We start from the raw sequence: 16,196 nt of genomic DNA, 5'->3' as shown, positions 1-16,196 counted from the left end.
GAGAGACGGAGAGAGACGCATTTGTGTATGTGTTTGTGAGAGAGAGAGAGAGAGAGAGAGAGAGAGAGAGAGAGAGAGAGAGAGAGAGAGAGAGAGAGAGAGAGAGAGAGAGAGAGAGAGAGAGAGAGAGAGAGAGAGAGAGAGAGAGAGAGAGAGAGAGAGAGAGAGAGAGAGAGAATGAGGAGGAGTGAATGATGAAGGCAGTGGAGCTGTGCAGGCAGGCGACATGCGCCTTGACAGCGGTGATCTATAGAGGCTCCTCCAGCTACACGGCGAACGAGAGGCGAGGCGCGGGGGGTGGGGAAGGAAAGGAAAGGAAGCTCGCTGCTTTACTGACTTATTGTCAGAGAAATGAGAGGCCGCATCTCTGCAGCAGAGCAACACACAGACACACACACACGCTATACACTGACTATGACAAATACAGCGGGGTCTGACTCAGGGAGCATCAGACTATCTGGCTGGCTCCGGCCATTCAATACGATCCTTGCTTAAATTCTAGATGCTTGTTCCGATACGTTAATCCCGGTGTTGGGGCGACGGCCATCTCAGCATTTGAAACCGGAGACGAGCGCCAGATAAAAGGACGGGGATGCGCCGGCTCCTTTTGAGGGGAGCCCTCCATCAAAAAGCACTTAAGCCAGGTGTAGTCTCGCAGGCGGTGCACACACAGACACTCTAGTGTAGCGCGTGTTGCTTCTGTGAGGAAACCAGGACGGCTATGACACACCGGTACAACCAGAACAAGACAAATCTGTCAATGGAGGGATATTTTGCACCATTTTGTTTCATCGTCAGCAACCAAAGAAATTGCCCCGGGGCTAGGTAGTAGTAGGCCTACAAGTAGGTTAAGTTACTGTAGGAAGAAAGCAGTACTCCCTCTGTAGTCCCTTTTTTACAATGGGGACTTATGAAGTGTACTTCAGTAGGGGGACAAATGGTATTTCTTCTTAGGAGGAGGGGGTGGCTGACAGGCTTGTAATTACCCATTGTTTGGTAGCACTAATGCATCGGGCCCCGTTTTCAGGTCAACAAAACTCCCCAGGATCCTGTGATAGGGCATGCATTATTAATAGGTAATATGTGCATTCAGGTTTAAGAATAAATACACACACAGTATATGTACACACACAAACAGACAAACAATCTGCCAATCCAGCCATGAACAGTTCACAGCCACTAATTACAACTCATTTCCACAGCAGACAAAAGATCAGAGGACCTGGGATCATTTCAGGATATCCCAATTGCCTTCCCCCCTGAGTAGATTTGTGTATCCATAGTTGAATGTGTACAAAATATTTCGTACTGTGTGACAGATTTGAGAATAGCCCTGTGTGTATTCTAAAAGAGGAGAGGATGGCTGGTTCTCAGTAACTGAGCCATTGAAAGAAATGAGTCATTCCAAAAAAAACCTGCTGTTCAAAACTGAAACCCTAGAAACCAAAAAAACACAAGTCTGCCTTTGAATCTGATCATCGAGCGCTTTTCTTTCAAAACAAGGCAATGGATGCCAGGTCATCCAGAAGGTGTTGAGTCTCTTTACAAAGTATGCGCCTGGGAGTGTGTCTGCGTGACTGTCTGTTTGTGTGAGAGAGAGGTGGAGGGAGAGAGGGGGATAGAAAAATAAAAGAAGAAAGGGAGAGAAAGAAGGGCAGGAAGGCAAAGTGACAGAGCGAGAGCGCGCGCGAGAGAGAGAGAGAGAGAGAGAGAGAGAGAGAGAGAGAGAGAGAGAGAGAGAGAGAGAGAGAGAGAGAGATAGAGTGCAAGAGAGAGAGAGAGAGAGGCAGAGAGTGAGATAAATAGAAAGAGAGAGAGACAGAGTATGACAGAAAGAGAGAGAGGGAGAAAGAGAGAGGGAGAAAGAGAGGGGGTGAGAAGGGGACAGAGAGAGGTGTGACTGTGGGGAAATGGGCCCATCCTCAGTGGGTGACAGGAACGGCAGCTGCGGAGGTGAGCAAAGGGACGCCTGGCCAAAGCATCACGGTGTGAGCACTCTTGCTCCCGCGCTGCACAGCTCCATCCACAAACCCCAACCTCCAATCCCCCAATCCTCCTCCTCCTCCTACTTCCACCCCTGCTACCAGCACTCACTGCCTGCCACACGAGGCTCACAGCAGTGTCAGATTTGGGGTGAGTTTGGGGAGGAGTTTGGGGAGCAAGAGCAAAAGAGGAGGGGGGGTTGGGGACAGAGCGAGAGGCAGAGGTAGAGGCAACGCGGAGCACAATTAGCACCCCTCTGAGCACTTTTGTGTGGGACAGATGCAGACTTGGAGGGCCGTGGCGGGCCAGCGCTGGCCAACTCAGGGGAACGTTCCCGCAGCGCGGCACGTCCTAATGGCTAGGGCTGTGACATCATCGCAGAGGCCGGACTTTGCTTTGCTTTTTTGCCCCCTCCCCTCCATCTCCTCTGCACTCCTTATCACTTTTTTTCTGTGACCCACTTTGCTTTGTCTATGCTTTGCTTTCCTCTGGTATTAGAAGTTAGTTTAGATCTAGCTCTGTTCCTTTTTTTCTGTTAATGAGTGAAGGGGTGCATGTTTGTGCTACTCCGCATGCCACAGTAACACCTCGTAACTTTTGCCTCCTCGGCTTCAAGACGTTTTTACGACACCATCTCCAGCATCCAAACACACCCGCTTTACTTGGCCAAGTCCCTACATCCTGTTCTGCAAATCAAGCAGTATATCCAAAATGAAAAACAAGTTCCACTACGAAAAGTTCACCAACCAAACACGCCTCTGTTCATGGATCAAACCACCTCTCAGATCTCCTATTGGGACTGGCTAGTGGTGAGCCTAAAATGAGCCTCCAACTGAGACTGGATAGATAGCGATGTTGCCCACCACCTACCCACACGGCAGGCCTTACCCCATGCTGGGCCAGCTAGCGGTAGCTAAGGAGAAGGTTGGCGTTGGAAGGCTGGGGGGGGCATTGTTTCAGCGTCGAGCCGTTTCCTGCTGGTCAGTAGGGGGAGAGGAGCTCTGCTGAGCTGGGGGAGGGGTAATTCACACTCCAAATGGGGAGAGGAGGAGGGGGGGGGGGATTCCCCCTTTTTAAGTCCATAAGCCTTTTTGTGTGTGTGTGCGGGTGTGTGTCCCAAGTCCCCAAATGCATGCCCTGAATGGTATTGCAGGGAGCATGCCAAGAAATTAGGGTGTAAATTTCACACCTTCAAATAATACAGGTCAACAACAATGGGATTAAGAGAGCGCAAAATGAAATCTTTCCAGGAGGTGGTAAGCAATTGTGCTTCTAATTGAATTGCTCCTTCTACTAACAGTGACTTGTGCTGGCCTAAACCTCATTCAACGACACACAAAAAGTGGAAAGACCCACAATCTTAAGTCGTGGTGCAGCAGCCGAAACAAAATAAACAACAAATCCCCCATTACATTCAAGATTACTTCACTGTGAGACTGTGTCAACAAATAGTTCATAAATAGTAGCGGCTATTCCTTCCCATGGGATTACACCACTGATCGAGTCAATGCAGTCAATACAAACAGCCTGACCCAAGTCATAAAAACATACAAACGTCTCGGCTTTGATCCCCTGAGTGAAAAGGGAGGATGTGGGTTCATTTAATATTTCAGGTGGACATGGAGGCAAGGCCACACAGTTAAGGTACCTTCTGCCTCACATTTCAGTATGGAGGCCTTCTCTTTCCCCTACGCACCCCAGTGCTCACAGGCTAAACTTCCCGGACAGTGGATGGAGAGGTGTTGTCGGGCAGCACAAAACGTTCAAAGAGGGCGAAACGGCCTCGAGCCCTGACTTTGGTGTGCAATTTCGGATGCATAAAAAGAGAAGAGAGCAGAAGAAGAGGGGAGAGAGAGAGAGAGAGAGAGAGAGAGAGAGAGAGAGAGAGAGAGAGAGAGAGAGAGAGAGGAGAGAGAGAGAGAGAGAGAGAGAGAGAGAGAGAGAGAGAGAGAGGAGAGAGAGAGAGAGAGAGAGAGAGAGAGAGAGAGAGAGAGAGAGAGAGCTGGGTACAAAAAAAAGTCGGGGGGAAAAAACTGAGACATGCAACAGCCTGCCCTGTCCTTCCCTGACTGCAAAGCAGCCAGATCAAAGTAACCAGCGTAAGGGCTGGGCTGCCCACGAGTCCCTGGGCAAAGGAAGTGAAGCCCTCACGAGAGCCTGCACTACTCCCACGACCCGTTTGAACAGAAAACCGTGAAGGACATGGGGACTCCTTGTACCGTCTCCAGTTAATACAACATTGGTGCTTTCAGCTCTGAACACCACCCCTCTCATATATACTACGGGTACGGGTCAAACTAAGGGAGCTAGAATGATGCAACTGCCACATCCACAGTAATGTCAGCTAAAAGAAGTGAGTTCAAGGGCTTACCTGAGCCGCTGAACTGGCTGCTTGCAAGTGTGATTGGTCTGTTCTTTCCGTTGGCTACTGGAGGTGCGAACATCTAGAGAGTCAGGGAGGGGGGGGAAGAGAGAGAGACACACAAAGGGTTAAGCTGCATCATCGCCGCCGCATAGTTGTATTTTATTTGGGGGTTCTCATGTTTCAGATAGCCATAATGATGAACCATGGCCACGGTGACATTAGACGCCTACACTGGCGATTACTGTCTGGCTACCTATGAGGCATGGAGAAACCGGAGACTCGTTTTATGAGTTTGTGGCATGTTCACAACATATCACCACTTCCCGTACAAGGAAAAAAGTGTTTGCGTGCCTTGTCAGTGAAGACACATTACAAAAGCCTGTATTATTAAGTATCTGCCACAACAGTTAGACAATGTGAAACAAGTGACTCATTTGCAGGCAAATTAGCATGTTCATTTAAGATTACTCTGTTATACATTTCTCTTTAAAATGCTAATTGTGTTGGAGAGTTCACAAATTAGTTTTCAATTATATTCATTGCACTGGCACACATTATAACAGATTAATGGATACTGCCACAATTCTAACTCGCTTTCTGACAAACAGTACTATAGAGGCTATAGAAAAACGCATTAGTGTTGATGGTGAATTTTTAGTCAATGCCGTGATATGTCTACTAAAATGGGAAAAAAATATTAGTTTAACACAATACTCTCTTTTGGCACACAGTGAAGACATGTGTGCAAAGATGTAGCATAGTGTCTTAGATGTTAAGGCTCATCCTCTGTCTACAGGATGACCTAGACAGGATCCTGAAGAGGGGGGAGCGTTGCTCTCATGGGGGCAATGGACAAGCTCCGTACTCCTCACCCACCACTTCGGATTCCTCCGAAAAAAAAGAAAGAGGGAGAGAGAGAGAGAAAAAAGATTGCCTTTTGCATGCCATTTGAATGTTGATCTTGTGCTTTGAATACCTCTCTGTCAAGCAAAACGTCAAGGTGCTCTGGTCACCCTTCTTCCGTAAGGGGTACCAAATAATTACAGGCTCGCGGGAGACTTCCTGACAAGAGTGACTACCGTCAAACTTGTAATTAGTTGCGAGATTGTAATTCATTTGGGTTGGCAAGCCTGATTATGAGTAGTTTCATAATTAGGATTCATAGCCTTGCCATGGTGGAGGATGGCAATTTTCCATAACAATCAATTAGGGCCCGAGCAGGCCACTCAGTGAAAACAGGGATTATCACTCTATCTGGGCGTCCAGCTCCCTCTGCCCGCCTGCCCGACTACAAGCCACGATTGCCAGAGATGCCCGGCCATCGTGCCCAACGTCTCCACAGGGGGACAGCGGCATGCCCGCGCTGGTGAGGGTGGGGGCCCGGCCGAGACGAGACGAGGCCAGGGATGGAGCAGCATTACGGAGCGATACAGAAGCTACCCCACCACCACGGTATACACAACAGGCCTTGAATCCTTTCGCCCACCCCCCCAGCTAACGACACAGTTGCAACTTCTATCACTCGGTGGCACTTGGGGACCATGTGGGATGACCTGTCACTGTGTGCATGACATCAAACTGCAGATTCGATGAGTCTGCTGGAGACAAGGTCAGTCTTAATTGTGGGAAGTGTTTGGGGGTGCTATTCCCCATTGGGGTTTTGTCAAAAGCTTGTGCAAGCAAAACCTGTCAATAGCACACAAGCAAGGGGGGGGGGATAGTGGGGATGGGGGACCTGACTGATATTTTTTCTCTCTCTTTCTCTCTCTTTTTTTTTGGAAAGATCATTATGGACGGTTCAGAGCCCTCACTTTTCTCCTCTCCCAAAAGCCGGCCCTCCCCTCCCCTCCCCTTCCCTTCCATCCCTCCCTCCCTCCCTCTTCCTTCTCAAGCCACCCACCCACCCACCTCCCGGCAGTCCTAGAGCCCTGGTCCTACACCCTTCCCCCACTCACTCTTACCGCACTGAAATCCAGGAGGTCGCTGAGTTCCTTGTCTGTTTCCACTGCAGCCATTCTCTGCTGCTGCTCGTTCATGCCCCTCTGTGCTTACAAAACCCTACGAGAGAGAGATTCACACATGGGGTAAGCTGACTACACGGAACGGGGCAGAGCAGAGAACCCAAGGCCCAAGGCCGTAGCTCTGGAACAACAAACATTGGTAGATAGGCCTTTCTTCTTACCAGGGGAGGGGAAGGGAGGGGAGAAGGGGGGAGGTGTTTCTCTCTTTTTTTCACTCTACTCTGCAGTGCCTCAACAAAGGAGACTGGTGAAAAAAAGTGCAACAGTCAACTGCATGATCAGGTCACAAAAAACAGCTGCCCAGACTCGAGTTAACTAGTATAGTATACTCTTGGAAAAGTGTACCATAGCTACACACAAGAGATGGCTAGCCAACGTGAGGTGGTACTTCAACTTCTAGGGGGGCTCAAAAGTCACACTCTGCATTTGGGCCAAGGCAAACAAAGAGCAAGCTAACACTTGGCCCTCATGGTCACAAAAGCACACCAGCGAGGCTACAAAGAGACATCTGACACTTCACCCTACCCATTATTGTGTGATTCAAGTTATAATGCACAAAAACATCACAGACAGCTGTAAAACCACAAAATAAAAAGGGAACATGTATACACAGGAATTCTGGCAAGAACCCTTGGAGCATTCCATCTCCGAACGCTTCTTAGAAGTATGCATATCTTGAAGAAAACAAACAAATAAGGCACACATTCTCAAGTCAGTGCTGACAGTGAAATTAACTTCACGCCTGGTGAATTGGTGAGAATACAAAGTCAGTTGTGCGCTGCATTACCACAAATATCCATCAGTTGTTTAACTGGCCAGGAGCCCATCAGTGGTGCCTCCAAAATGACAGGTGAATGTATGTTTATCACATTGACACCTGTAACATCCAGTGTTAACATGGTGCTGATTCTCTCCTCCATTCCTCAGAAATTCAGAACTCCATTCACTACACGGCTAAGTTGTTGTGATCACTTTTCTGAAGAAATAAAAAGATCTTTTACAAGTCTCTGTAAAACTGATGGCATTTTGCCAAGTACAAACCGCAAGATATTCTAATTAGACTTCCATGTGTCACAAAAGACAGGATAGGCACACACTTTGAGGCTAAAATGCTTTGCTATGTTGTGAGGCCATCAAAAAAAAACGTTCAGATGTCAACAGGTGTTTTTCCATCTTCCATAATTAAATTCTGTTCTGGTAAGACTCAATTAAGCCACATTACACTGAGCCCATACTTCTTAAAAATAATGTGACTTCTTAGCATCTTCAGCAATGCAAGCCTGAAACTCCCAACGGCAATGATGGGGTCAGATGTTTATCAGCAGGCCCATCATTGGAGGAGTCATTTGCCCATACCAATGTCTATTGTAGGCATCCTCAAAGGAATTGACAGTATATTTGGTAATTTAAGAACAACAACACACAAGGTGCGCCATCCATACTAACAATGAAGATCAACTGGATGACAATAGATGATTCTATTCTCCAACGGTTGCTTTAACAAGAGTGTCAGGACGCACAGGGCCTGTAGGAGTCCAATGGCTTTTGCCTGATATTTTCACCGGTTTGATTGGACAAGGGCCTAGACAAATTTCTGAACAATCACGCTCTGAAATGTATTATATGAGAGTCGCCAAACATTCCAATGGGTTGATATTTTATCGAATTGATTTCACTATTAAAATGGGGCTGCTAAGGCTACTGGTAACACGGTCCTTTTCTTCCAAGGAAAACTGGCATTTCGAGGACAGCAAAACAACATACGCGTTAAGAAAATAGGCATACACACTATGCCCAAGTTAATTCGAGAATTGGCATAATGTTCAGCTGATAACTCGGAACATATCTGATCCTGAGGAGGAGAGCATGCAGAGCACCAAATAACAGGCCCTGAACTACGGTAAGCTACAAGGAACGGTCCCATTTTATTGGTGGAACAAGCGCAACTGTTGCTCTTCGTCAACGGGATGTAACGTAGCTCTAACACAATGTTTTCACCTACAACTTATTGGAGGCCAATTAGCCTACAACACGAGAGCACAATTCATTTCTAAAACACTATACAACAGTGTAGTAATATGTCCATAGACTGAATTCCAAATGAATATCTGCAAAGACTGGGGCTGTCTTCGCTAAGGCAACGATGTTTAGCTCATGTGGTAGCCCAGTAGGCCCTAATTCTTCATCCTCAAGGCAGCAAAAACACTTTAATAAGCCAAACTATTAGAAACTCTGCTGCCATGTGTAAGGTATTTCAACCACAATGGTAGCATAATGGAAAACTAATGCATAGCGTAACACAGTGACAATCAAGCTGTAGCCCAATGGATGCGTAACCGTTAAAAGTGTATTTGGGCATTCCCAATAACATTGTATCGTGGGTTGGATACTAACGGATATAGCGTTGACAAACACTTTTTTCTGGATACCAAACACAACCTCGTTAAAATATCCAACTTTCACTCCAGAGACTGCAATTGAGGAAAGAGGAGGAGATTGTGGGGGTTGGGGGCCATAAGGAATTTCCTGCCAAATACGCAACAAAGTCAGTATTATGGTTCTACTTTCGAGAAATAACCTTATTCCCAACTAATAAGGAATGTGGATGTGGTTGATATACTCACGTTTCAGACTATTTCGACATACACCAAAACTTGGGCTGAGACTTTACGGCCCGCTAATACTAATTTCGGTTAACGTTAAACTATGAGCGAATTCATAATCGAAAAGATACGACTGCGTTTGGTTGGTTGTCTTCAAACTCGCACACTATAGGCCGTAGGCTATTGGAATATGCTATTCGCGTGTCGAAATACTGAAAAAGTACAACTCCCAACATTTCATTTCCACCCATATCTTAACAGCGAACAAAGGAGTGGTTTCCCTCATGGTAGCTTGGCGCATAGACCACCTCAGCAACACCACTAGCTGGACTCACCACCTTCTCTGCCACCATACAAAAACTTCACATCCCCCACTCACATAGGCACGCATCCCCAAACTTGAGTTATTGAGGCAGAATAAGTGAAACCTTCAACAAAGGCCACCATACCCAAACTTTATCATTACCATGTGACGAAAACATATCTGTGAAGCAACATTTGACAGCAACAGGAGGGGTTTTACCTTTCTTTTTCAATCGTCTGACATCCAACAGAGAAAAAGAAAGGCTGAATCTCGCAGGAAAAACACATAAAACTTGGGGAGAATTTCAACCTCTGCGTCCGAAAAACATTGGGAAGCGCTGCAAGAAGTCTTCTATTGCTCCACGACCTTCCTTCGATAAGCAATCCGCGTGCTAAAACAGTGTAACCTGTTCGACTATAAACAGTCTCCAGTTGCCAGACTCACGACTTCCTTTTTGTTGTTACAATTGTAGCGATTTCATTCTTCTAGTAGACATCTTAACCACCTCCATCCACATTGTTGGTAGCAACAACGTATCCCTCCGCATGGAAAGAGGGGCCTCAAAGCCAACGGTGTCTAATTTCAAACGCCCAAATGAGAGGAATCGATAGATCGGAACCAACTACAATGTAAGCGTTTATAATTACTCGATGCTTAGTATTCTTTGATTATGTCGGCGCTTTCGATATTAAATAAGGAATACTCCTAAAACCCAAACAAATAAATGGAACTATACCTTATAGCGGAGGCTTAAATTAGGGGAGAGAGCTTTGATAATGCCGGAGCAGCACGAGATGGAGAGATAAACTGTGGGGGTCTGGCCAATCCAGAAGCAATACATGTGACGAACAGTTCAACTAACCAGTAGTTGCTCGAACACTAGGACGGCCCCCGCCCTGACGCTTGCTTCAGCAGAGTGGCTGGTGAGGCTGGCTGAGGGGGCTTGAATACAGCCTGTGACATCATTTTAATGCTATGGTTTACGTTGTCTACTTCAACGAAATTAAAGGAGAGCAGTAGCCTACTCCTTGTGTAAAGAAAAGCAGTGCAGTGGATTGACTTGTATTAGTAACGTAGATTTCTTGTTAAATTATTGGTGTAGGCCTAATTACTGACCTAATCATTGAGATTGAGGGGACATCGTCAGGATTTGGTATAGCCTAGAGCTGAATGGTGGAAATGTCTTAATGGGCTGTTATTTTAATGGATTAGGCAATATCAGTTCATTATTGTTTTTAAATAGCTCGTTGGGATATATCTGAAAGAGGGAGGAAGTGTGCCGTTGACACACATGAATAGTCCTATTCGTATTCAAATTGAATTTCCACTCTCAGTGTAGTCAGCGATGTGTCAACTTAAAAAAAACTCGCCCCCTCCACAAACACGTTCTGCCACCGAAGTGTACTTGAAACAGAAGACCACGTTGTGGCTCTGTGACTGATTCATAGACCTGGGGAGGGGAAGAGGAGGGAGAGGTGCATAGGATCACAGGGACCGGGGATCATAACAGTGCTGAATGTGGGGGAGGGTAAAAGAGGTACGGCAGTAGGAGAGAGAGAGAGAGAGAGAGAGAGAGAGAGAATGTAGGTGGGACCACAGTGTTTCACCCCAGATGGTGGTCATGTGAGAAACAGAATAGAAACTGACTGCTAAACTAAAAATCATCTTTTAACATCACTCAGTAATACACCATCTCTGGATTTGAACACACAAACCATATCTCAGTCCTGACTGCAAAAGAAAACAGCTTGTCGCACATTGAAAATAAAAAAAATAAAAAGCACACCCACATACACCCACAGACACCCTTAAGACATGGGGAAAAAACAACTAACACTTATGAGTGTCTGTCTAACAATGCATCATTAAGCTGGTGGTGCTGCTACCTTCTACTCCGAAGAGAGAAGGAGTAGAGCAAGCTTGTAAGTGATAATCGTAAATAATAACATGAGTCTCTCCTGGGTGAACAGAAAACCACAGTGAATTGTAATAATGAGCCCCCTGGGTTTGGACCATTATAACAACGCTTTGGGGCAGAGAGAGAGAGAGAGAGAGAGAGAGAGAGAGAGAGAGAGAGAGAGAGAGGAACCACCACATATTGTTTATGCATACCTTTACAAACTAACACATATGCACCGCGTATGTACATCAAGCCACAATTATGCATTTTCTCCCCCGTAATTGTTTGTGTAGAATTGCTTTGATGAACAATCAAATGAGGGGCCTCTGGATAGCTGTGAAAAAACAGTAAATCAGCTGGGCAGTGGTTGTGCATCATTGAATGAATGAATGAACGAACGAATGAATGAATGAATGAATGAATGAATGAATGAATAAGCTTGGTTGAAGCCCCCCACATTTGGACTTGCATGCCCACCCATGGGGACCCCGGTTCGAGTCCGTCCGGGGTCATTTCCCGATCCTCCCCTGTCTCTATGTCTCATTCACTTCCTGTCACCATCCTCGATTGTCTTGTCAAATAAAGGCATAAAAGTCCCCCCAATTTTGTTTTCTTCCTTTTTTTTTAAAGAATAAGGTTGGTTGGTTGGTCTTGGGGAGGAATGGGAGAGGTTGTGTGAGTATACATAGGCTACTACTGTAGTGATACTGCTCTCTGGCCTCTTGAGGTAGCCGTCGATACAAACAGCTGGGCCTGACATGGAGAGCTTGCTCTCAGTCAGAGAGAATGAGGAAGGAGGGGGCTGAGAAACAGAAAGAAAGGGAGACAGAAAGAAAGGAAGGAAGGAAGATAGAGAGAAAGACAGAAAGAAAGAACGGTAGCCCAAATACAGTCTCTCTGGAGGTAAATAACATGACAGAGTGAAAGCACTTGGAGTTCAGAAATAAGTTCCTTGCATCACAGTTGAGTAATTAATTCGTCCATGTTAGCATGGTGTGGTTCAAGAGGAGGAGGTGCGTTGATTCATGTATCTGATAATGAAATTGAAAATAGCCCCGGCCTAATTTGATTGCATCCTTGTGTTTCAGTGAATGAAGCAAACGCAGATAAGGCAAAGGGAGTAAATCTGTTTCTAATGGATGTTCAAATGAATTAAATATTATAATGGAGCAACAGAGAGAGAGAAAAAAGGGGGCATCTCCGCATGCATGGCAAAATACATTAAGGCAGGGGGAGGCTTTATGAGCCTCCATGCCCTCCGTACTCCCCCCGAGCTATTCCCCGCCCTCTATCCGTAATTAACGCCAGATGTAGAGGGGGAATTAGCATATGTTTCACACATTTCAGTAATCATTCATAGATTTTGGGGGGAAAATGTATGAAATATTTATAAAAGTTTATAAAAGGTTTAAAAGATTATTGTTCATACAAGCATTCTGTTTATTTATCATTATGACGAGCACTGCAGAAAACAAAATTACAACCTTAATAAGGCCATTTGATTCTGGCAATGAGAGCTTCAGTTCAACAAACATCGTTTGGTGACTTCATCTGAAATTGATGTATTTTGCTCGCTGCAGTATGATTTCGCAATAATAGCCTCTCTGTTTTATCTCAAGCATAATTAATAATGACTTGCCTTGACAAAGTGGATTTCTTGGGAACGCAATGAGGACCGTATAACTGTATGACCACCACACACGCACTTACACACACACACACACACACACACACACACACACACACACATGCGCGCACGTGCACACACACACACATGCGCATATGTACAGATACACATACCACACGCATTCATGTACAATATACACATACACACGTACCCCAAGCTCTTATAATATCAATTTCTGAGTGTATTTATTTTATGTGGAGGTTAATGTCTGAACTCTCAAACATAAAACAGTCTGCATCGACTTCCCATGATCCTCTCTGTCCGTTTTCATCATGGCAGTCCGGCAGTTAGGAGCAAGAGGCAGCCGTTTGGTTTAGACTTTTTCGATTGTAGGCCTCCATTCATTTTGATCACTGACAAATGCACACTCTCTCTCGCACGCAAATGCACGCACACACATGCAGTCATTCACGCACGCACACACACAAACACACAGACACGCGCGCACACACACGCACGCGCACACACACACACACAGGCATTCACGCACGCACACACACAAACACACAGACATGCACACACATGCACGAGCACACACACAGACACACACATGCTGTGCACTACAGTCACGTTTAATTTATGATTTCATGAGTTCAAAACCCTGAAAAAACGGTGTGCGTGGTGGCAGAGCTGCTGGAAAGAGGGAAAGATTGATTGCCTTGGCTGCCTGCCCATGTGCTGTCCTGCATGAGTCTATAGCCTACTCTAGGGTTCCCAAACTAGGGGTCCGGGCCCCTATATAGGGTGTCACGGAGAGAAGGGACTGCGCATAAAACCTTGAACTATACTTTCATATAATGCAACCATTCTGAAAATGGTTAGTAACAGTATTTTGGTTGTAGTATGGTTAATACATACATGTATATTCATGAATTTCACATTGAAATGTTGCAATATTAAAGGGGCACTGTGTATGATGGTGGCCAGAGTAGGTATGCAACTATGCTACTCATTGAAACTGTGCTGCCTATTGCCAAATTTGATATTTTATGAATATTTATTAAATAATAAACTAATATTTACCACTATAACCAAAGTACACTACATTTTGCAGCTAAAAATGTCTATTTCTGGACATTTAAAAAGACGAACATGGAGAAAATCCCCCTTTTCATGTATGTAAAGGGCCATTTTCCCAGTCATAATGAATACGTAGAATTTTATGGTTGTGGTAAGTATTCCTGAAAAAGGTAACATTTTTGAATGGGCAGCATGAATTCTGGTAAGAAACTGCAAAAAAATATTACACAGTGAGTGCACCTTTAAGGAAAAAATGGTGTAAGGATGAGGGGGTTGTGAAAATATTCTTATTAGGTCCAACAGGGTGCCCCAGCAGAAAAAGTTTGAGAACCACTGTGTCTATACTGTGGCTGCAGAAGGGAGGAGAGGAGGAGAAAGGGAATCTTGTCTGTTTTGCGTTCCATGCTCCCAGTAAACTGACCCCCACTGAGAGAAGCTCTGTCCTCCCCTTTTGCCCAGAGGGGAGCGTCCACCACCACCAGCAGCACCACCACTACAACACTACACCACCAGGCCAACACCTACACTAATAACCCTTTATTACGCTTTTCACAGGCTGACCACTGGGTAGCCACAACCAGACAATTCAGCACCTTGTCACACATGCTCAGTACACCCATAGACAGCAGCGGCGTCATATCCTCTCCTCCGCTAGCTATTGATGTACATGATAATAGTTAAGTGTCAATTACCTGATAATAAAAGAGTGTGATTGACTGTGATTGAGAGTGTGAAGTCTTATATGGCTCCTATTACAGTATAGAAGTTCCCCATTTCTTATTTTTCTTCATATACGAGTAATTCACACACACACACACACACACACACACACACACACACACACACACACACACACACACTGAAAGATAACGTAGCATATAAACATTGCACATACTAGAGGTGGCCAATTTCTCGTTTTCCTGATGTAAGACTTGTGAAATCATCTAATCACTGTTTAACTTGCATATATTATTTAAAATGGGATAGTACACTTGCTGTCTGCATATTGGTACTCTTAATCAATGAGACAACACACTAATGAAACTAAGAAAAATTCTGAGTTTGTATTTCAAGTGAATGTGCACACAAAACAGTTACACTAGTGTTTTTTCTTGTCTTCGCCATCTTGGAATCCCGCTCCCATCGTTGCGCAGTTCTTTTGGGTAGCCCCTGTTCAGTCGCCCACGCATCAGGTACAGTAAGTGGAGCGTTGGTTTCCTGTTGACTAACCCCAGTAGCACCCTGGGGCTTCCGTGCAGCTCTCGCCTCGCTTGGCCTGCGGTCGCCTCAGCCTGCCTGAGCTGTGAAACAGTGTGAGAATGCAGCAAGCCCTGGCCAGGTGCGTGACAGGAAAAGAAAAAAAAAACTACAACAACAAAATAAACAAATAAACTATGCCTAAATAAATAACTCAAACAATTCATTCCCCTCCATTCTTTCAGTTTTTTTTAGTTTTTTCGTCATGGCAGCGGTGGTGACAACAATATCACGCTGCGAATAGATTTTATTTTTTTCCCTGCGGCTCGCCCGAGAAACGGATGTCATGTCTTTGATGGAAGTGAAAGGCCCCTTAAATGAAAGCAAGCAGCATATCAGACCGGCGTGGTGTGTGTGCGAAAGTATATCAGAGCGTGAAAGCCAAAGTTCCAACTCAATCAATTCAAGTAGGGGATGATAAGGAGATCCAGGAAATGAGGAGGAGGAAGGGGAGGAAGTGTGAGGAGGAGGAGGAGGATGGAGGATGGAAAGAGGGAGGAGGATGGACGTGTGAGAGAGGGGGGGGGGGAGAGACAGAAAAAGAGATAGAGAGAGAGTGGATAGTGGGGGCTGGGAGACGTCGGAGATTGTGGCTGTCGTGGGAGTGCTTGAACAACAATAACAGCAGTGTGTGTGTGTGTGAGGGAGTGTGTGTGTGTGTGAGCAAGTGTGTGTGTGTGTGAGCAAGTGTGTATGTGTGTGTGAGAGAGAGAGAGAGAGCAAGTGTGTGTGTGTGTGGGGGGGGGGGGGGGGGGGATTGCTTACAAAAGTGATGAAATAACATCTCTTCTCCACAGCACAGCTGCTGTTGCCATCCCCATTCTGCCAAGATACCTTGACCTCTTGCTTTTTCTTTCTTCCTTTCTTTCCTTCTTTTTTGTCTTTCTTTCTTTCTTTTTTTCTTTCTCTCTATCTATGGCTCTTTCTTCCTGTCTCTCTCCCTGCATCTTTCTCTGCCTTTTCCTCACCTTTTCACTATAGTCTCTTCTGTTCTCCTCTCTTCTGGTCTCTTCACTCCTCTTCTCTTCTCTTCTCTTCTCTTCTCTTCTCTTCTCT

The 16,196-nt window shown here is 45.5% G+C and overlaps 1 protein-coding gene across 7 annotated transcripts in view; it reads right to left on the bottom strand.

Moving 5' to 3' along the window:
• tcf3b (transcription factor 3b) overlaps nucleotides 1-9,997 on the bottom strand; it is a 31,749-nt gene extending 21,752 nt beyond the window's left edge. For 2 of the 7 annotated variants that reach the window (XM_063201369.1, XM_063201367.1), the window contains exons 1-3: nucleotides 9,496-9,997; nucleotides 6,310-6,406; nucleotides 4,355-4,427 (exon numbers count right to left, since the gene is read on the bottom strand). In XM_063201369.1, coding sequence (XP_063057439.1) covers nucleotides 4,355-4,427; nucleotides 6,310-6,384 — 148 coding nt within the window. In that variant the 5' untranslated portion in view covers nucleotides 6,385-6,406; nucleotides 9,496-9,997. The remainder of the gene's footprint in view (nucleotides 1-4,354; nucleotides 4,428-6,309; nucleotides 6,407-9,495) is intronic. The other 5 variants (XM_063201370.1, XM_063201368.1, XM_063201371.1 and 2 more) reach the window with 4 other exon arrangements.
• Nucleotides 9,998-16,196: the final 6,199 nt, after the last annotated feature.

The sequence above is a fragment of the Engraulis encrasicolus genome, chromosome 6 (assembly GCF_034702125.1).
Source record: "Engraulis encrasicolus isolate BLACKSEA-1 chromosome 6, IST_EnEncr_1.0, whole genome shotgun sequence".
NCBI lineage: Eukaryota > Metazoa > Chordata > Actinopteri > Clupeiformes > Engraulidae > Engraulis > Engraulis encrasicolus.
Note: the sequence above shows the minus strand (reverse complement) of the source record. Positions and strands in the feature narration are given on the sequence as shown.